General features: G+C 41.7%; 1 protein-coding gene across 8 annotated transcripts in view; it reads right to left on the bottom strand.

The window, feature by feature from the left end:
• Window positions 1-22,054, bottom strand: part of Celf6 (CUGBP Elav-like family member 6) — a 31,062-nt gene that overhangs the window by 8,459 nt on the left and 549 nt on the right. For 4 of the 8 annotated variants that reach the window (XM_048793640.1, XM_048793645.1, XM_048793646.1 and 1 more), the window contains exons 2-3: window positions 17,896-17,997; window positions 8,914-8,962 (exon numbers count right to left, since the gene is read on the bottom strand). In XM_048793640.1, the coding sequence (XP_048649597.1) occupies window positions 8,914-8,962 (49 nt within the window). In that variant the 5' untranslated portion in view covers window positions 17,896-17,997. Of the gene's footprint in view, window positions 1-8,913; window positions 8,963-10,111; window positions 10,315-10,615; window positions 10,692-17,895; window positions 17,998-22,054 lie in introns of those variants that run through there. The other 4 variants (XM_048793642.1, XM_048793641.1, XM_015480219.2 and 1 more) reach the window with 4 other exon arrangements.

The following is a 22,054-nucleotide window of genomic DNA, read 5'->3' as shown; positions in this document are numbered from 1 at the left end:
TCAATTTGTTTAGATTTATTTTTTTGGTGTAGGAGAGTACCGGGGATTGAACTCAGGAGCACTCGACCACTGAGCCACATCCCCAACCCTATTTGTATTTTTTTTTTTTTTAGAGACAGGGTCTCACTGAGTTGCTTAGCCCTTTTCTTTTGCTGAGGCCAGCTTTGACCTCCTCAGCCTCCCAAGCTGCTGGGATTACAGGCGTGCGCCACTGTGCCCAGCCAGCCAAATGATTTTTAACCATGGTGCCAAGACAATTCAATGAGGAAAGAACAGTTTTTCAACAAACAGTGATGGGAAAACTGGATATCCACATGCAAAAGAATGAAGTTAAAGCCTTACCTTATACCATATACAAAAATTAACTGAAAATGTATCAAATTCTAAATATAAGTGCTAAAAACATAGAACACTTAAAAACAGGGAAAACTTCATGATGTTGTACTTGGCAGTCATTTCCTGGATATGGCAACAACAACAACAAAACCACAGGCAACAAAAATAAATCTAAACAAATTGAGATACTTCAATATTAAAAGCTTCTATTCATAAAAGGACACCATTTGTCGAGTGAAAAGGCAACTTATGATATGGGAAAAACGTGCAAATTATATATCTGAATGTTTTAACATATAAAGAACTCCTAAAACTCAATAATTACAACAAAAAAATTTGATTAAAAATGGGCAAAGGACTTGAATTGACATTTCTTTAAAGAAGATGTATGAATGAGCAACAAGCATAAGAAAAGATGCTAAACATTACTAATCATTAGGGAAATGCAAATCAAAACTATAATGAGGTATCACTTCACACCCATTAGAATGATTGCTATTAAAAAATAGAAAAAAATAACAAATGTTAGTAAAGATGTTGAGAAATTGGAACCTTTATGTACTATTGTTAGGAATGCAAAATGGAAAACAGTATGGCAGTTCCCCCTAAAATAAAAATATAATTACCATATAATTCAGCAATAACTTTTGGGTTCATGTTTCAAAGTATAGAAAGCAAAGTCTTTTTTGGTACTTTAAAAAGTATTTTAATTGACAAATAATAATTTTATAAACTTATGGGATACTATGTGATGCATATATATATGTATTATACATATATAAAAATGATTAAATCAAGCTAATTAACATACCCATCGCCTCAACTACTTGATTTTTTTTTTTTTTTGGTACCAGGGATTGAACTCAGGGGCACTTGACCACTGAACCACATCCCCAGCCCTATTTTGTATATTATTTACCGACAGGGTCTCACTGAGTTGCTTAGCACCTCACTTTTGCTAAGGCTGGCTTTGAACTTGCGATCCTCCTGCCTTAGCCTCCCAAGCTGCTGGGATTACAGACATGTGCCACCATGCCCGGCTCAACTTTTTTATGGTGAGAATGATTAAATTCTAATTCTGAAATGTACAGTACATTATTATTAATTATGGTTGCAATGCTGTGCAATAGATCAACAAAAATTATTGTTCCTGTTTAACTGAACTTTTATCCTCTGACCAACATCTTCCCTTTTCTCCATTCTCCCCTCCCACCCACTTCTGTTGAACACCATTTTACTCTCTGCTTCTATGAGTTCCACTCCTAAGTGAGATCATGCAGTTTTTGTCTTCTGAGAAATTGTACAGTGGAACACACCAGTATTGAGATAATTGCATACTTCTGGTCATAGTAACATTACTCACAATAACCAAAAGGGGAAAGCAACCCAAATGTCTACCAATAGATGATTGGATAAACAAAATGTGATATATATACATACAATGTACTATTACTCAGCTTTAAAAAAAAAAAGGGAGGGCTGGGGTTGTGGCTCAGTGGTAGAGCACTTGCCTAGCACATTTAAGGCACTGGGTTACGTCCTCAGCACCACATAAAAATAAATAAATAAAATAAAATAAAAATATCGTATCTATCTGCAACAACAATAAAAAAGGGAAATGTAGCACATTCTATTGTACATCATATTACAGGACTGAACCTTGAAGACATTACACTAAGTGAAATAAGACAGTCAAAAAAGATGAATACTGTACAATTTCATTTACATGAGGTATCTGGATAAGTTAAACTCATAGAAACAGAAAGCAGAATAGTGTTCACCCAGAGGCTAGAGGGAGGGGGAAATGGGGAGTTGATTAATGAGTACAGGGTTTCAGTTTTGCAGGATGAAAAAGTTCTGGAGATCGATAGCACAACAATGTGAATATACTTAATACACTTAAAAATGTACACTTAAAGTGGCTGACAATAAATTTCACATTATGTGTATTTTACTATTAAAAAATAAAGAAGTTGGCTGGGGATGTGGCTCAAGCAGTAACGGGCTCGCCTGGCATGCGCGGGGTGCTGGGTTCGATCCTCAGCACCACATAAAATAAAATAGATGTTGTGTCCATCGAAAACTGAAAAATAAATATTAAAAAATTCTCTCTCTCTAAAAAAAATATTTAAAAAATAAATAAAATAAAGAAGGAGCCAGGCGTGGTGGCACACACCAGTAATCCCAGCAACTCAAGTGGCTGAGGAAGGAGGATAGCAAGTTCAAAGCCACTTCAGCAACTAAACAAGACCCTAATCAACTTAGTGTAACCCTGCCTCAATAAAATAAAATAAAAAAGGCTAGGGATGTGGCTCAATGGTAGAACACCTCTGAGTTTGATCTCTAGCACCAAAAGAAAATAAATAAAAAATAAAGAAGGGCTTTAAAGAAGGTACAGCAAGGAGACCTGGAGCAATAAACAGAACAAAGATTCCACTGTCCTTTCATCCTGATCCAGAAAAGCCAGGAGGTGAAAAAGATGGACTAAGTATGGCTTGGTCCCTTTAAAATAAAAGAATCTTAGCTTCTACAGATGCATTTTCCTTTTGCAGGCTACACACATGTACCTGAAAGACAGTATCATTATGGGAGGCTTGCCAGAGTTTTCCACAGCCATGACTTAAAATAGTTACCTCAATCACCTTTAGATGATCTGCTCTAAAACGAACTGCAGAAAAGCACCTCTCTTTACCTTCAGAGGTAGAACATGTTTCAGGAAGTGAAGAGTTAACTTGGCCAAAGTCTCAAGCACTCCTGTGAAACCTAACTAGTCAGGTCTTCCTGGGAAAAATACTTTCTAGAATTAAATAAGTATAAAGACCAAAGATAGATATGACTGTCAACCAACTGTATAAGATGGTTTTTGCAAAGGTCCATGTCTGATTTAAGTCAGATAATATGTCCCAGGATTATAAAACTCTGAAAATTCTACTTCACAATTCAAATTTAGGGTTGGGGCTACAGCAAGGCCCTGAATTCAATCCTCAGAACCACACACACACACACACACACACACACACACACACAAAGGAAAAGAAAAACTATTAAACTTAATCCAAACATTAGTTACACTAATGTGGTTTATTTGGTTGGTATTTTTGGGGGGGATGCTTGGGATTGAACCCATGGCCTCACACATACTAGGCAAGTGTTCTGCCACTAAGCTACATCCCAGCCCAGAGTTAGACACTAAATAAAGTGGAATCCCAGAAAGAATTTGGAAAAGATAATAATATATGCTTATTTTTTAAAAAAAAACTAAAAGCTGATACGTAAGCAACTCCATGCAAATTCAGGCAGAAATTACTTAATTATAGTATGTTGGTATGAGGGATAATGTGAAAACAGATAATTGACTTTTGAGCTAAATCAAATTTCAAGATTAAAAAAGAGATGCAAAATTCAGGTGGTATGGTGCACACCTATAATCCAAGCTATTTGGAAGACTGAGCAAGAGAATCACAAGTTCAAGCACCTTAGGCAACATAATGAGAACCATCTCAAAAAATAAAGAAGAATAAAAAGGAAATGCCTCAAAGTACATTTTAAAATCCTCTGTGAATGTTTTAAATCTGAAAGTTTTTTTAAAAACTAGCTGTGCCCAGTGGTACACACCTGTAATTCCAGTGACCTGGGAAACTAAGGCAGGAAGATCCCTAGTTGGAGACTATCCTGGACAATCTAGGGAGACTCTGTCTCAAAATAAAATAAATAGGGCCAGGAGCTGGGCATGGTGGCACATGCCTGTATTCCCAGCAGCTCAGGAAGCTGAGGCAGGAGAATTGTGGGTTCAACCAGCCTCAGCAACTTAGCAAGGTCTTAAGCAACTCAATAAGACCCTGTCTCTAAATAAAATATAAAAAAGTCTGGAGATGTGGTCCAGTGGTTGAGGGTCCCTAAGTTCAATCCCTGTTACCAATAAATAAATAGAGCTGAGGATGTAGTTCAATATCCAGTACTACAAGTAATAATAATGATAGTAATAATAATAAAAATAATTAAAAATAAAAAAACTAAAGTGGAAGGAGTGTACCAATTGATTACTTAACCTATTTCTATATCTTAGGCAACTTAGATATATTTGTTGGATAAAAAATACAGCCAAGTTGGGAAGTGGAATAAGCCGAGCAATCACCAATATGATTTATGAATTTATTGATTCTATATTACGAAATTTGAAAGAGAGGAAAATATACAGGCAATTGATTATTGTGGATTTTGCCTTATGACTAAAAAAATACTTTTCTTGTAATAGTATGTTTACAGTTTAACTTATTATTAGTGTTTCCAATGTAGAGTAATGTAAGTTAAGAAAAATCAACATTACCATGCTGAAAGTAAATAAAACAGACTTATTTAGTTACCATTGTCTGAGGAATTTGTTGATCCTTACTTCTGACCACAGATAATCTCAGGTTAACATTTGAAATACATGAATCTTGGATTTTTATGCAGGCAGACATTATTTATTTACTTATTTAATGTTGAAATGGGATCTTGCTATTGCCCAGACTGGTCTCCAACTCTTGGGCTCGAGTCATCTTCCTGCCTCAATCTCTCAACTAGCTGGGACAATGGGAGTGCCATTGCACCCTGCCTAGACAAACATTTTAATGTTTACCTTTAAATGCATCCAAATGCAAAGGGGAAAGTTTTTTATACATGTTTGTTTCATGTAAAAATGGGCACCATTATTATGTTAGGAGAAAATTAGATTCATTTTCCTTTAATAGTATGTTGTTCAACATATAACTGCCACAGAATGTAAAATTTGGGCACAGAGTATGGAGTATCTGAACAGTATAAAACTTGGTTGCAGAATTTATAGGAACTGGCTGGGATAAATTAAAATAATATCGTTTATGAAGGCCTGGATGCACATCTGGCACTGAGAAAAGTGCCACCAATCCTACAGGGGGTCAGCCATGCAAGAATAAGAACCTCCCATCTTCCTCAGGCAGATCCTGTTGTATTGCAATTGTTGTGTGGTAGGCATTGAATTCCCAAGAGTTACCAATAATTTCTAAAAGTAATACAAATATGGCACATATGCTAGTTATTCTACCACAAACCTCATGTTTATTAATTGAAAGTACAAATACTGCTACTCTTTTGCATTGGCATTGAAATTCAAGAGTCAGGAGATAAAATAACTATTTTTGTTCAAAAGCTCATGTGTGCAAAGTGGAATATTCCTTTATGGCAGATGGCGAAAAGTAACGGTCTTTGGGCCAAAGAAACAAACTCAATAGATTTCATTAGGCTTTCACTATACTAGTCCATTGTGGAGATGGGGGTGGGTACCGGGAATTGAACTCAGGGGCACTTGACCACTTAGCCATATCCCCAGCCTCTCCAGCCCTATTTTTGCATTTCATTTAGAGACAGAGTTTCACTGAATTGCTTACCACCTCGCTTTTGCTGAGGCTGGCTTTGAACTCATGATGCTCCTGTCTAAGCCTACCAAGCCACTGGGATTACAGGCATGCACCTGTAGTCCATTTGAAAAGCTGAAAAAGTTGCCAATATTTAATGTAATCAAAGTATAAATTTTTATTACGTCATGAGAATCTCACCCATTTGGGTTACCTACCTAGGCTCCTTCTGACCTCAGATAATCTCAGGTTAACATTTTGAAATACATGAATAGTTGAATTGTTGATCCCTGTTTTATGGAAAGAAAAAAATTATAATCCTTTCCAGAAGAACATAGTGGAATTTTGGAAGATTATGTTTGTTTTGATATCCCTTAAATTCAGGTTTTATTGATACCACTATCCTTATCAGATATAGAAGCCATTATTAATCATCTGTAAACTAATGGCTTTAATTAAAGGGATAATAAAAATATACAGGCTCACTGGCTTAAATATATCAACATGGATGTGATCATTACTTGTAAGTTTTTAGAATATTTAGAGAACAAAAGTAGGACTTGAATGGGATAGGCTGTCCCACAGTTGTATCATCTGTTACATTTCAAAAGCAAAAATTTAATACCATCTTGAATTGAATTTCTCAAGCATTGAGAAAAATTGTGTTAAAATTCAGCAGAGTTGAACTCATGTCAGAAGAGATATATGATAGCACTAAAGAAAAGTAACACATTTTGATTAATAACAACATTATATAACAGATCAGTTAGTAATAAAAATACTTTTAAATAATAAAAGCCCAACTATTTCTACAAGATTTAATTACATACTCCTCTCTCCCAAATATGTAGCAGAGAGCAGGGAGGAATTGAGAGATCTGACCATGTAAACTTGCAAGGAGTATTTATGGATACATTTAGAGTATATACTACTTGAAGATACATTGCTTGTCAAGAAATATGTGTGTAACCTGTGAATTCCAGAAACTCATGAGGCTGAGGCAAGAGAATGTCAAGTTTGAGAACTTCTAGGCAATTTAGTGAAATCCTGTGTCAAAATAAAATTTTAAAAAGGATTCGGTATATAGCTTAGTGGTAGATCACTCCTGGGTTCAATCCATATTAACCACCCCCCAAATCTGTGTAACACATAAATTCTAAAGTTATTAACTCAGCTGTGAGACTGCCCACTTTTCAGCTAGATTTGTTTTTCCTGCCCTCTTGAGCTGTTTTGAATCTGAATAGGTATATAGGTGGTATGCCACATGTATAGAATTTGTCAATAACGTGTACAAAAGGAGGAAGAAAATTATAACACTCCAACTGAGGCCGTAAGGTCAATAAGAAGCATTATTAGCACAAGACTTCCTTTGTTCAGCTGCTGCAATGCTGTTGGATATGTGAGACTCCATACAGTAACTGTAGACCCAGTTCCTGAAGAAGACTCCCAAGTTGCGTCAAGTTGCCTGAGGCCTTTGAACATACTATCCCCTCTGCATGAGACACATGCTACTTCTCTCCTTTCTCTGACCACTTCCTGTTACCTTTCAGATCTCACTTTATATCACTAAATTTTGTTACCTCTTGAGAGCTCATCTTGACCTCCCAGAGGGGGTTAGGTACACCTTGTTTGTAATCCCATAATCCCCTTGCACTTTCCCTTGAGAAACATTGATCACACCCAGTTGTGACCCCTTTTCCTCATAGCCTGGAGCTCCATGAGGCTAAGTGCCAGAACTGCCTTGCTCACCATTATATTCTTTTTATGGAGGAAGTTACTCAGAAGATGTTGGTTGGATGGTTAGATGAACTACAGATGAACCTGTCTGCTTCTCAGCTTATTAATTTACTTTTGGGTGACTTATCTGTGGGACTCTCTTGTGTTTATAGGTTAGAATATGGCCAACAGTGGCCTTGATGGCTAATAGAGCTTCCCAAGGAGCAGAAATTCTTAGAACATGTGATTCAGAAGATTTTTATACAGCCTAGTACATCTCAAAAATATGACTGGCAAGAATGATATGGGAAAGGAGGGTGGGTGTGTGTGTGTGTGTGTGTGTGTGTGTGAGAGAGAGAGAGAGAGAGAGAGAGAGAGAGAGAGAGAGAGAGAATGAGGGAGGGAGGGAGGAAGAGAGAGAGAGGGAGGGAGAGAGACAGAGATAGAGAGAAAGAAGGTGGAGGAAAGTCGAAAATTTTTCTCCAAGACAAAGTATGGGGGTATAGCATCTTGACCAAAGATCAAGAGTCAGAGACTAAAGCCTAGAGAATCTGAACAGATGAAGGGAATATTCCAGAATGGAACCATGAAGCTGCCAGAGCCCTTGTGAGTGTAGACATTGAACTGAAGTCTGAGAAGGTGTGCAGAATTAGTAGGGGTCAATAAATGTTCATATCAATTGGGTTCCTTTCTCTTCCTGATCTTGGCAGCTTCTTTTATCTAACAAAGCCATGGCTGATTTGGGTAAGACATGGAGAGAGTCTTACTCAAGGTAGAGATCAGCAGATGTCAATGAAGGATATACTACAGGCAGATATCCTGGGATGATACAAGACCTAAGGGTGAGAAAGACACCAAGAACCGACAAAAGAAGTCATTATTGCATTTCCATCTTGGCAACTATCCAGCTGGTAGTCAGGATCTCTACCATTCCTGTTCAAAAGGAGAGGTAGTCTCTCTACCAGGAAATAGTCTCTAAAAAACTTTTGGAGACTTTCTATGATCCTCAACATAAAATCAAGTTCTTTATTATGGCTTGCAAAGTCTGTCATCCCATCCTGATTGTTTATCAAGAGTAACCAAGCAAGTACAGTGAAGGGATAAATGGCCTCAACCCAGAGTGGACTGATTTTCTGGAATCAGAAGAATCTGGAAAGGCAGAATAACCCCAGACTGATTTTTCAAACAAATGTATAATTTCTACCTGGCAAAACAGGAGCAACTGCTCTCCAAGGATAAGGTGGCAAAAGCTTCCTTCCTCTGTCCCCGGCATCTGAATCTGCCCTTTCTGCATCTTCTGGGTTTGGGCTCCCATTTCCTCCTCGGTCTGAGTTGGGATAGCTGAGCTGTTTCTGGGGCTGAAAAACTCTGGGCCCCTGACCCAGGGGGTATTTATTAATCAGCTATGAGTAGGACTGACTCCAGGAGTGGGCCCACAGTCCCTGACATGGGTGATACCCTGAGGTTCAGCAGACAGGAAAGTTACCTCCTCGGCCCTCACTGGCAGCCGGCTTCACTTGGATCGGACGATTCATCTGAAAGACATTGGACCAACATACCCATTCAGCATAACTGCCTGGTCCTGGGACCCCCATCCTCCCCTGGACTCCTCAAGATCTGAGCCCTAGTGCCTTTGAACTCTACACTCCCCCACTCCTACTAGGATTGTAGATTTTCTCCAAGATCCCTTCCTTAAACCCAGGAATTTAGAAAGTGCTGAGACCTGAAGGGATGAGGGGGAGGAAGCTCAGTGGTATGCACCAGGTAGAATGGGGCAACTAAAAAGATTCTTCTGCTTTGCTTTCTGGGCTGGGCTGTGTAAGTCCTGTCTCCATGGCTCCTAGACTCATCTAAAGACTTTGAGTAAGAGGAATTGGGTGAGAGGGTTTAATTGAAACTGTACATTTGTGTTTTACATATAAAACTGAGAAAATAATGTTAAATATTATTTAGATTAAACAAGATGGGGGTCATATTTAGTGCTATCTATGCCCAGCCCTGCCATCTCATGATTGTCTGACTTTAAGTAAGCTTCTCTTTTTCTGAAATTCCATTCATCAAATAAGGAAAACTCTCCCAAGCTTCTGCATCACTATAGTCTCTGAATTCACCTCTCCATCCCCTGCCTGGGTTTCTCTTCTCCTGAAGATGCTGGCGTTCACTAAGTCACCCTCCTCGGCTCTTGCCTGTCTCACTCTTCCTAATTTTCCTGGATAGTCTCATCCACACAGCCTCAGCTACTATCCATACAAGGATGACTCAGAGCTCCGCATCAACAGCCCACATTTTCTCCTGATCCTCAGACCCATTTTCCCAGCTGCTTAATATCCTGCTGGACATCCTGACCAGAAAGGCCCACTGGCATTTTCCACTCAACATACCCAAACCAGAGCTCATCTTTTCACCCAAACCTGATCCTCCATCCAAATCACCCAAGCTCTAAACCTGGAAAGCAGCTTGACTTCTCCATCCATTGCTTTCCCCCCTCCAACCAGTTTTACCTTTTAATTCAAGGGTTCCCTGATTATATAGGTGGTTAAGAATCACCTGGGAACCATATTAAACTCAGATTAGTTAGGGGACTGTATACTCTGAAAAAACTCCTAGGTGATTTTAATATATACCCCCCACATTCCCATCCCCCAACCACCCTAAGTGAATTCATGATTGAATCCCCATCTCACCTTCCTCTCATGGGTGTTGTGGGGATCACATGAGGTAATGGGGATGCAAAAGGTCTTGGTAAACTGCCAAGAGTTGGGTGCGTGGGATGTAAGGAATTATTGTTGGGGGGAAGACAGCTGAGTGCCGGGAGGAAGAACAGCGGCCTTCCAGTTCATGGAGGAAGGGGTACTGATGCCCATCTGGCCTGAGAAGGTGATGATCTGACCCCCTCCCCTCAGGAAATGCACTGCTTCTGCACCAATCAGGGGCCACTCCATCTCCTATCAATGTGCTTGTTGCCGAGACAACAGGCAGCTTCCTGTTACCATAGCCACAAGTGCTACCCAGTAACCATGGTAACGCCCTGGCAGTCACAGTTGAGCAATTTCCTTTGGATCAAATTTGGAGGTAGGAGGGTGGGGAGGACTTATTTGAAAAAAAAAAAAAAAAAGGAAAGGAAAGGAAAACAGGCCAAGCCTGAACCAGTGCAATCCCCCTCCCACCCAGGGATCTGACACACCCACCCTCTGGTGGTGTAGCACCTGCAGTGTACCAGGCTGTGGGTGGGGGCCGAAACACCGACAGGACTCAGGTTGCAGTCTAGAGGGGATGACAGATCAATCCAAGCAGATCAGGGCGAGCTGGACAGGTCTGGACTGTCCTGGAACAGGGACCAGGAGGACAGGACCCGTCCCTGAGCATGGCCACCTGTGATTGTGGAGGAGAGACCAAGAGACAGAGCCATGGAAAGCAGAGACACAGGGAGAAATGAAGAAATACAGAAAGACAGAAATTATGAAAGAAAGTAGGAGACAGACCTAGAAAGGGGCAAGGAAAGAGAATAACTGGTGGACATGGGAAGGAAATGAAGGAATGAGGGGGCAGGAAGAGGATGCAGGAGGGGCAGGGAGAAGCTTGGTAGGGAGGGTAGAAGCCTGGGGTGGAGGGCAGTGAGGGTGAGCAAGACCATCATTATTTTATTAGTTCTTAAATAGATCTTGAGAATTTCTCTCTGGAGCCTAGAGTGATGAGCACATGTGACAGCAGTGGTTTCCATGGCAGCTGCCTCCCAGGCTGAGTTTCCTGGGAGATGGTGCTCACTGGTGCTCTGGGGGATGCCCCTTTCCCTCCTCCCACCCACTTTACCACCCTTTGATGGAGAGTGGGCATTGAGTGGTTCATACACATTCCCTCATGGGCCAGGCAGGGTCCAGTCCTTGAGGCTGGAAGCCTCTCTTCCACACTTAGGCATGCTACCAGCATGTCCTAAACTCTGTGACAAGTTCCAGGTTGGACCCTTCAGGGGAAACAATGTTGACCTAGATGAGGACCCTCTCCTCATTGGCTCATAGAGAGGAAGATAATATCATCATTTCTGGAGAACCTATCATGTGTTAGGCCCTTTTTCAGGCACTTTACATACATTGTCTCCAAATCCTTTCAACTGTACAGTAAAATAATACCATTGTCCCCATGTTGCAGATGAGAAAACTGAGGCTGAGGGACATTAAATCACTTGTCTGAGATCACATGATTGAGTAAGTAGTAGAGCTGAGATTTTCTCCCAGTTTTGTATCTGACAGGGAAGTCCAGGATTTTTATATTGTGCTTCTCAACTCCATTCTTAAGTCAGGAACACAAATAATGAGGCATAGAGGGACTAGGGCCTTGACACACTACAAGGTGAAGAGCTGTGGGCTAGGCTGACTCCAGCTGGAGAGGCTGACACGACTCAGGAAGAGCTCCTTGAGGAAGAAGTTTTTGACATGAGTCTTACAGGCCTAGGGTCACTGGCCATGTGGAGATAATTGGAGAGGTAGGTTGACAGCTGAGCATTCTAGCTGCCTGGAATATGGGCTGCAAGTCTATAGGAGTAAGGTTTCTGACATTAGTACAGACAAAGCCAGGGTAGGGCAAATTGCTTTTGAGTCAGATGTGGATTTAAATCCTGGGTACATCGCTGGCAACTTCTTCAAGTTCTCTGAGCCTCAGTTTCCCCATTTGTAAAAAGGGTATCATGGTCCTGTCCTTCAGGATTGTGGTGAAAATGACAATGGCTAGATATTAGTAGGTACATCAGATATGATTAGTTTTGTTTGTTCATTTATGTGCCTATTAGGGGTGTGTGTGTGTGTGTGTGTGTGTGTGTGTATGTGTTAATGGAAATTGAAATCCACCCAGGGGCTGGGGCAGGGCAGGCTGTGAAAAGCATATCAAAGAACTTTGATTTTGTTGTATTTCAAAGGCAATAAATATCCAGGGAGGACTTTAAGTAGGGAAATGATTTTGTCAATTTTGTCTTATGGAGCATCCCATAAGTTGTCACTATACAGAGAAAGACTTGGAAAGGAAGCTCGAAATAGGAAGATCAACAATACAGGTAGAAGGTGAGGGACTTGGACCAGAGTAGAAGTAAATGGCAAATTATATAGTTATATAGTTGTTTTGGATGTGGAACAAAGGGAAATAGAAAATACTGTCTGACTCAGGTTTATGGCTCAGGAATTGGGGAAGTTGGCTGTTTGGGAGTTTGGAGGTGCAGAGAAGTCCCAAGGAGGTAAGCCCAGGAGGATGAATACATAGTAGTACTCCCCAGGGCTTTAAACCCCAGTCCCCATAGAACAATGGTTGTGGAGGAAATCCAGGATTCTGTTTGTAGCTAGAAGAGAAAGAGAATTGCCCACATGAGCTTCCTGGGCAACCCTAACCTGCCTTTCTTTCTGCCATCATCAGGGGAGGGATCTGGGAGTTAGTGAGGTAATCGGGATTCCCCTTTGAGGAAAAGAGGGCATTAGTTCCTCAGCCAAGAACTTGCTGTGTGACTTCAGATGAGCTCTTTCCCTAGCTGGACACCTATTCCCTTGAGAGTTTCTCAGGTGAGGAGCCCATGGCTTCTTCAAGTCCCTGAAGGAGAAATCAAGGAAGAGAGGAGAGAACAACCTATTCTAGGCAATGGAAGGGGAAGGTCATGGGTAGCACAGATGTGCACAAGGTCCTGGTGCTTCTGATCCAGAAATCAGAAGGGAAAACAAGACCCTACCTCAACTCACTGCTTGGCTTCTCTAAAATTTCTGCCTTTGTGCTCCACATTGCCCGCTTCAGCTCTTTTGATTTTTCTGTACCACTATCAACTATTCCTTCTCCACTCAGCATTTGTACCCTCAGTGCTCCTTCTTCCTATAAAATAGAGTTTATCACAAATTCCCCAGAGAAGGGACCATTGCTGAGTCTGGGAGAAGTGCCATGAGATGCAAGAAAGAGTGGATCAAAAACAAACACAAATTTCATCACCTTTTGCACTCCTTTCTTCCTCACCCACTCCTCTAATTCAATCTGCTATCTGGTCCTATTGGTCCTACTATCTCTAAGGATGTCTTATATAGCTTTAAAGTCCATCCTGTCCTCCACATTCCTGCCCTATTCCCAGTTCTATATCAGCATACATCATCATTAGCCTATGCTCAAGTGACATTGTCTGAAAAGGTCATCCTGCTTCCAGTGTTACTCCTTCTTCAACCCAACCTTTGCACTGTAGCTAGAGAAATCTTTTAAAAATCAGTCCCTAACTCTTCCCTTCTTAAATTCACCTATTGTTCCCTATTGTAAGCCTCCTGATAAAGCCCAAGATCTTTGATTGACTGTCAAAACTCATTCCCAATATTCTCCACAATACTCTTCACAAAAGTCTCAATCCCCTTTGCTGAACATCTTCCTGCCCATTCTCATATTATTCTCAACACTTCTTTGTCTTTTAGGTCTTTAGACCCTCAAACATAATGAAACATGATCACGATTCAGCTCAGATAGCCTCTCCTCTGCAAAGTTGCTCTTTCCTCTCCACTCCTGATGCCTCTTTTACATGTCTAACATAAACCCTAATGAGACATGTTGAGTTATTCCTGGGCTCCTTGAGAGCAAAGCCTTCACTGAGTGATTGCATGCACTTACAGTGCCTTTGTATAAATTACTAAAAGCACTCCCCAACCAGGGGAATAAGTAAGAAAAATTGTTCCCCTTTTTCTGGGTGGATACAGCCTTGAAATAATAATATGTATGGTTTGGCCAATAGACTATGGCTGAATTTTAGTTTACATTTTTCTTCTCCACCCAAGTTATTTAGTGCAGAGCACAACCTGTAAAAGCAAATGTACTCCCCTACTCAGTTATGTCTACCTCTTGCACAGTGTTTGAGGAATAGGTACCCCAAAGAAGGGATACCATAGGCAGAGAGACAGATGAATAAGGGGGCACTCTTGGAATCCCAGAAAGTAGGAATGAAGTTGGCCTCACTCTCTTTGGGTATATTTTGAAGCCTAAAGTGAGACTTTAGAAGTAGCTCCAGCTTTATGGGGCAGATGCTACCCGAGATGGGGCCAAGTGTGATACATCACTAAGGTTTGACAGAAGTCCTGAGTAGGGAACCAAGCTTTGATAGGTGTTGGAAGTTGGCAGTGGGAAAGTGGAGGGGAGCAAAAAGGAGGTCTCAGTTGAGCAGACCCCATGAAATCACCCTGAAGATCCAGGCTTTCTCTTTGGGGATTGACCCAGCTTTTCCTCTTTCCATGTGGATAATTATGACTGACTCCAGCAAAAACTCAGATTGATGCCTTATCTTTGCTTCTCCAGCAGATGGCAGCTGTGCCCAGGACCCAGTGCCTCTAGGGAACTGGGCCCTCATTTCTTTCTTAAGCTGGTGGGCCTGAATCCAGGTGACTGCTGTCCCTGACAGGCTAGGAGGAAAGACTGATAACAGTGGACCTTGCCAGGGTGGCCAACATAGCCATTGATTTTCATTTAGGAGAATAATTAAATATTAATTCACTTTGTTAAGTGGAGGGGGGAATGAATAAAGCCAATACTGGCAGAACCAGAGGAAGCTGAGGCACACTAGAGGCCAGCAGATGGAAAGGTGTGAGAGGATGTCCCCAGTTGCCATCCTCTCAATAACCCTGTCTACCACTAGGTTGACTCTTGTAACAGTGCGGAAGTTACGTGAATGAGTTCTGGAATCAAACTAACTTCTCAAATCCCAGATCTTCCCATTAGTAGCTACAAGACCTTGGGCAAGTCACTTGATCTTTAAGATTCAGTTTTCTTTTTTTGTGTGTGAAATGGGGATGCCAATAATAATACCTTCTTCATAGAGGATTACATGACTTAGAACATGTAAACTACCATGAACACCCATATCAATAACTGTTAGTTATTAATATTTTGTTTTCTTCCCCAGCAGTTCTCCCAGTGTTTTCAGACTTCACAGCCCTTATCTCAGTTGCTCTCATCTTTATAGTGCTCTCCAGGCACCTCTGACCTAGTGGAGCACTGTGGCTTCTTGATAAATTTTGTTTATTTGTTTGTTTCTACCAGGGATAGAAACCAGGGGCACTTAACCACTGAGCAACATCCCCAGTCCTTTTTTTATATTTTATTTTGAAACAGGGTCTTGCTGAGTTGCTGAGGCTGGCTTTGAACTCTTGATTCTCCTGCCTCAGCCTCCTGAGCTGCTGGGATTACAGGCATGTGCCACTACGCCTATCTGTTGAGAAGATTTTTATCCAAAAGTTCATCTTACTATTTGTGTGTGTGTGTGTGTGTGTGTGTGTGTATGCACACGCCTCACATTGACTTTTAGGGTAAAATCCAAATCCCTTAGTCTGGCACTCAGAGTTTCCTCTTCAATTGTTGCCTTCTGCAGATCTCTCCAGCTTAGTCCATATTCCTGTGGAACCTCCCCCATGGTCCCACTCCATTTCACACCCACCTGTTCCTTCTGTCTCTGAACATATCATATATACATGGTCCACTTTGCTTTTTTCCAGTGATATTAGTTTGTCTTGCTGACTCTCAGTTCTAGCAGCAGAAGTCATTTGCTCCCATGGTTAGATACAATGATGACTTCTCCGATTTTAACTAATGCTGCTGTTACTATTAGAGCTGTACTAACACCAGCTAACCTATATTGAGTGCTTATTTTCTGCCAAGAATTATGCTAAGCACTTAGCTCACACAACCATTATAACCCTATGAGTTACAGGTAAAGAAACTTAGGCATAGCAGTAGACATTTGCCCAAGGTCACAGGACAGGGCCTGGATCCACACTATATTTGTCTGACTCCACAGCCTACATACAGAGCATTGGTGATGGTGTTGGGTTGGTGTTACTTGGCACTAAGTCCCCAAGAGTCAGATTGCTTCAGTTACTAAGATTGGTTCTAGGAGAGTCAGCAAGACAAACTGATCAACAGCTTGATCAGTTCTTGGCAAAGCTTGTTCCATTGTTGGACAGCTTCAGTTCACAGAAGTGACTTCATTAAACTGAGTTGATGCTAGTATCTGTTTCTTATACTCCCTGATCTGATCCTGATGTCTGGGGCACCTGTAGAAAACCAAATCCCTCTTCAGAATTTCTCTTTGTAGATTGACCCAGCTTTTCCTCTTTCCATGTGGACAGTTATGCCTGACTGAAATATTTTTTTTTAATTTTTAGATCTTTATTTATTTATTTTTACATGGTACTGAGGATCAAACCCAGTGTCTCATATGTATGAGGCAAGTGCTTTACCACTGAGCCACAACCCCAGCCCATTATTGAAATCTTAATCTGCACTTGCTAAGCCTCAATTTTTTCTCACTATAGTCCAGTGTATGGGGTGTTAGTACTCACTCCTGACAATGAGGAAACTGAAGTTTAAGATTATAAGTAAATGGAAGAGTTGAGATCAAAATCTAGGTCTGTAAAGCTTGAAAACCAATATTCTTAATTATTGTGTTGTGATGCCCCCCTATTAAAGTCCCCATTAGATCCTATCTTCTCCATTTCATATCCCCAATTCCTTCAAACTATCACCCCATGGACCATGTATATCATGGGGTGATAGTTTATGCCTTCACTTTATCCAGGTCTCTTTCTGGTAAGATAATAACCCTCTTAACTTTGAGACCTAGAATGGACATAAGTCCCAGGTTTGGCCTGCCCATGGCATTTGAATAGTACTCTTGTTCTAGCCATACCACTCATGGGACAAGAGAAAACGAGGCTTAGCAGGATGACTTGATCTTGGTAACCCATGCTGGCTCTAAATGGTTACTTCTTATTTCTACCATATGGGCAGTAGATTCCACTTTGCTATTTTAAAACAAATTTTACTTGTTCTTTTTAATTATACATGACAGTAGGATGTATTTTCATATATCATATATACATGGTCCATTTTACTTTTGTCCAGTGATTATTCATTAGCCAAGAACAGACCAGATGTGATTGGTACCTATAAGCCTAGTTTTGCCTGTAGAATCAGATCTCCCCTAACTTTAGCCAGGAGTTTGAAGTGTGGAGCAAGGACAATCAGGGTGAGTCAAGGCATCCCTAAAAACCATTGAAGAAAGAGGACCAGAGGGAAGTACTATCAGGGATCCTAGAACTGGAGAAAATGAGGTAATAGCCTAGCAGATCTTCTCTCCCATGTAACTACATACATGTTCACTCCAATGACAAAGAACACTCAAAGCCATGATTTTGGCCAGTGTGAACAATTTCTAGTTTAGCCCACAATATTGATTCCTCTCATAAGAGGTGGGGTGGAATATTTGACCCAAGGATCTTGAGCCCATTTTCTAGCCAGAAGAATGGGTATTTAACACAGAACTTGCAGTTGTTCATGGCATAGGTAAGCCCTCTCTTAGAAAGAAGATTCTGCTTCTAGTCTTTTGTCCCAAATCAGTTCCACCTGCTGGTTTGGCATGCATATAGGGCACTGTCCCCAGCTGAGGTGATTTCCAACCCCCAAATCTTGGTGAACTTACCCCAGGCAGGGTCTTCTGCTCGTGCAGTGCACTCTGGGCCTTGAGAGCAGAGTCCCGGGCGCAGTAGGTGAGGAAGGCACAGCCTGAGGAGGAAGAGGCTGGCTCAGGTTGTTTCCTAAAACCCCCAAATACTCTTGTTGGAAACACCCCATTAATTCAACAAACTTAAGGCCATTCTCCTTTTAACAAGAACAATACTTCTGAGTAGACTTTTCTGCCTCCCACTTTCTTTGAAAGGAGGGTCCTTATATGCCTGGGGACTGATATCTCTGACTCCTTCTCATTTGCTCCTGCCCTCCTGCCCAGGGAACATATGTACCCACACGCTGTCACATGCTCATACAATCCCACAGCTCCCCTCCCCACTCCAGCTGTAAGTCTGTTGGGGTTAAACCTCCATAAGCAGCTTTGCCTTCATCTTTAACCCAGACTCCCCCTTCTTTTTTGATACAGGCTCACTGAGTCTCCTAGAATCAGCCTCAATTTCTTCCCAACTCAGTTTCAGATGAGAGGAGGCAAAAAAGGAAGAGCAGGGTTGAGGCTAAGCCTAGGACCTCCCTCTACTAAACTTGAAGCTGGGGAATGGGTTAATTTGAGGCTTGGAAGATGTTTCTAGTTTAAGGGCTTTATGTAAGTGGGAGCTTTCAGGGACCCTCTAATCCTATCCAAGAGCTTGATCTCTCAACTCTCCCAGGGCTTCAAGATAGGGCCTCTCAAAGGGTTACTGTACACCAAATCTGACTCCTCTAAAAGGGTCAAGAGATATGGGGCAGGGAAAGTCTAGAATGAGGCAGAGGAACAGGCCTACCCTTCTTTCTTTTTTTTTTTGTTTCAATAGTCTATTAAGAAGCACTGATGCAGACAGCTTTTCCTTTTAAACATTCATGAGCACTCATTCATTCAGAAAATACTGACAGTGGGGGTGGGGCTGGGGTTGTGGCTCAGCAGTAGAATGCTCACCTAGCATATGCGAGACTCTGGGTTCAATCCTCAGCACCACATAAAAATAAATAAATAAATAAATAAAATAAAGGTATTGTGTTCAACTACAACTAAAAAATAAATAATAAAAAAATTTTAAAAAGAAAATACTGAATACTTACTCATTATGGTAGAGTATTTTGATGGTTTAGGGGAGAGAGAGGCAACACGATAGATACATTCTCTTCTTTCACGTGGATTAGATAACAAATTATGAGGGACAACTGAGCCCAAAGGGTTATAAAATGTCTCAAAGAAGACACTGAGTCCTCAAGAACAAGAACATTGAGTCCTTGAACCAAGTGCAAGTGATAAGAGGCTGGTGATTATTTCAGGCAGAGGGAAAGCATATATGAAGTATCAGCCAAGCATTTAGAGTGTTGGGGAAATGGACAGGAGGCTAGTATGGTTGGGGGCTGGTGAATGGGGATATTGGCTAGTGAGATATGCAAGAATCAGGTCATATATAGCTTTACAGGCCTCAATCAGATTTTGAACTTTTTCTGAGAGCAATGGGGAACCACTAAAGGGTCTTAGTGATATGATAAGATCTGTGTGTGTGTGTGTATGTGTGTGTGTGTGTTTTAAAAAAGCCTTTTGAGTATAGGAAGGAGAGGGGCTGAAGGAAGAGAAAGTGGATGTGGGAAGCCATTAGGAGCTTAATGTAGTTTCCCATTTAGTCCTCAGTAGACTAGAAAAGTCAATGGGAACATTTTCTTCTGTGGAGCTCTCTCCTTAAGATGGGTGAGTTATCTGCCATTCAAAGTATCTCCAGAAAACTCCTGGCCAGGCTCTTATCACATCAGTGGGGAAACTGAAACCCAGAGAATGTGTCAGTAGGAGGGCAGCATTTGGAGTTTCCTTTCTTCCTTTTTCCCCCTCTTCTCTGTCTCTCTCTCTCTCTCGGTATTGGGAACTAAACTAGGACCTCACACATGCCAGGCAAGCACTCTACCACTGAGCTACATCACCAAACCAGCATTTGGAATTTTATAACTCTCATATTGGGGTTGTTTTCAAGACACTGTGGCTGCCTCCATCGGTACCCAGCCATCAACAGGAAAATGAGTCACTTTAGCTTTCAGACGTCACTGTCACTGTGGAGAAGGTATGGAAAATGTTGACTTGGAGACCCTCCATGATCACCTTGCAAGGCAACACTTGCCTTGGAAAGATGCAGGTTTGTTGGAAATAAATTGACAAACACCCGATTCCTCTTACATCACTACTCCATCTTCTGCCACAAAACCATATCATCTGATGTCAGAATCAGGTGTGGGGAGGGGAAAGCTGTCTGAAAGGTTTGGGGGCTCAGCTGCCACTTAAAGGAGCCTATGGACTACCTGGAATAGAAGGAAGAATAATGGAAGGGTAGCAATCCAGAGAAGTATAGCTTGAGGGACAGATGAATGTGTGTGTGTGGGGGGGGAGACCAGAAAGAATTAAAGCTAAATGGGGCAAGAGAGAATGAGGAAACAGTTCAGAGCCTCTAATAATGTTTGAGAGAGAAGAATGAGAATTAAAGGTATTCTATACACTCCCTTTATTATAAAGATAGCCTACAAAGATTAGCTTTGTACTTACATGCTGAAATCAATGTCCAGAAAAATAAGAAAATAAGTTAATATAAGTAGAAAAACAGACAGACAGACAATTAAGCTACATCATAAGGAGTCTGGATGGTGTGACATTGTCCTTTTATGGACTCTTTAACATAACCCCAACCCAAAGGGTGGAAGCTGTACCCCCACCCAGATGACAGTCCTGGCCTTCTGTAGGCATTTTCCTGAAGCCCCTATATTAGTGTGCCAAGGAACCCCCAAGGTCTTTCAAGTGAAAAGAGGTGGCAATCTGATTCCAGCTCTCAATCCCTAGGAATTTACTTTTAGTTGTTAACCAAGGCCCATCACTCCTCTCTTAGGAATTTCACTAAGGACAGTTGGTGATCCTTCACCATCAAAACCTTGAAACCACAAACTGTTTCTCCTCAAATTCTCTCTCCTTTCCCTGTCAATGAATGGCACATGACTCTGGCTCTGTTACTCGGGCCCAGCCTGGACAGACTTTTCTGCATGTAAACAAGCCTCCTCCCTCTCTCTACAGGAAAAAAGGGGTGTGGCCATACAGGACCATGGTGCTTCTGTCTTTTTAGCAAGGACAAGGAGAAGATTTCCCCTTCTTCCTCTTCAGCCTCACCCACCTTAAGAGTGCTCTGATCTGGGACTAGCCTGTGAGAGAAGGAAAGCAGTAGGCCATCAAGAGGATTGGGAAGGAGAAAAGAAGAGTAAAGAAAGGGAGATTAGAGGAAGGTAGAAGTGTGGATTCAGCTAAGGGGAAACTTAAGATAAAGGGGACACAGGGTGGTGGCATTCCCAGCTGAGGTCAGGGTTGTGGACTCAAATCAGAAAAGATAGAGTGTTGGGATTCTGACAAAGAGTAGGAGAGATTGGGATTATTGTCAAACATTGAGAGGGGGTGGCATTTGGAACTGAGAGCCTCCTGGGAAATAAATTGGATTTTGTGAGTTAGACAAGCCTGGGTCCTGAAGAAGGGAAGAGTTTGGGTTCAAAGGGAAGAAAGGAAGAGTTTGACAATCTAAGAGTCAAATGAAGGCTCTGGGGGTTGGTTGGAGTTGGAGGCCAGAGGAGGGATGCAAGTCTAAGATATGTGAGTGGTTAGGCCTGAGTGATGTGGCACCCAGTGGAGGGGTAAGGAATGCTTGGGCTCAGGTTTCATAAGATCGTGTGTAATTCAAGAGCTAGAAGATGGAATAAGTTTCCAAATTCCAGGATTTGGGATGTCTGATGCGAGCATTGGTGAAGAGGCTCAACTGAAAGGCAGGGACTATTGGGATATGATAGGCAAAGGGTAGGAATTTGGAGGTAAATGTGAAGAACATGTTAGCGGACCAGAGTGATGATCAGTGGAGGATGCCCCAGGGAAAATTCTTGGTTGGGGTTTCTGTGATCTAGGGAGGGGACAGGGCTTAGGTGGGGCAGGTAATGGAGTGGTGTTGTACTGGCTCTAGGTAGGGTTAGGGTTGGGGCTGAGGTTGGGACTGGGGTTGGGCTGGACTGCACTCTAATTGGATTAGGTCTGGGCTGGTCAGGGCTGGACTGGGTTGGGCTGGGCTGGGCTGGGCTGGGCTGGGCTGAGCTGAGCTGACCCCGCGCACCTT

Source organism: Marmota marmota, unplaced genomic scaffold (genome assembly GCF_001458135.2).
Source record: "Marmota marmota marmota unplaced genomic scaffold, marMar, whole genome shotgun sequence".
Lineage (NCBI taxonomy): Eukaryota > Metazoa > Chordata > Mammalia > Rodentia > Sciuridae > Marmota > Marmota marmota.
The sequence above is the reverse complement of the archived record's forward strand: the minus strand, read 5'-3'. Positions and strand labels throughout refer to the sequence as shown.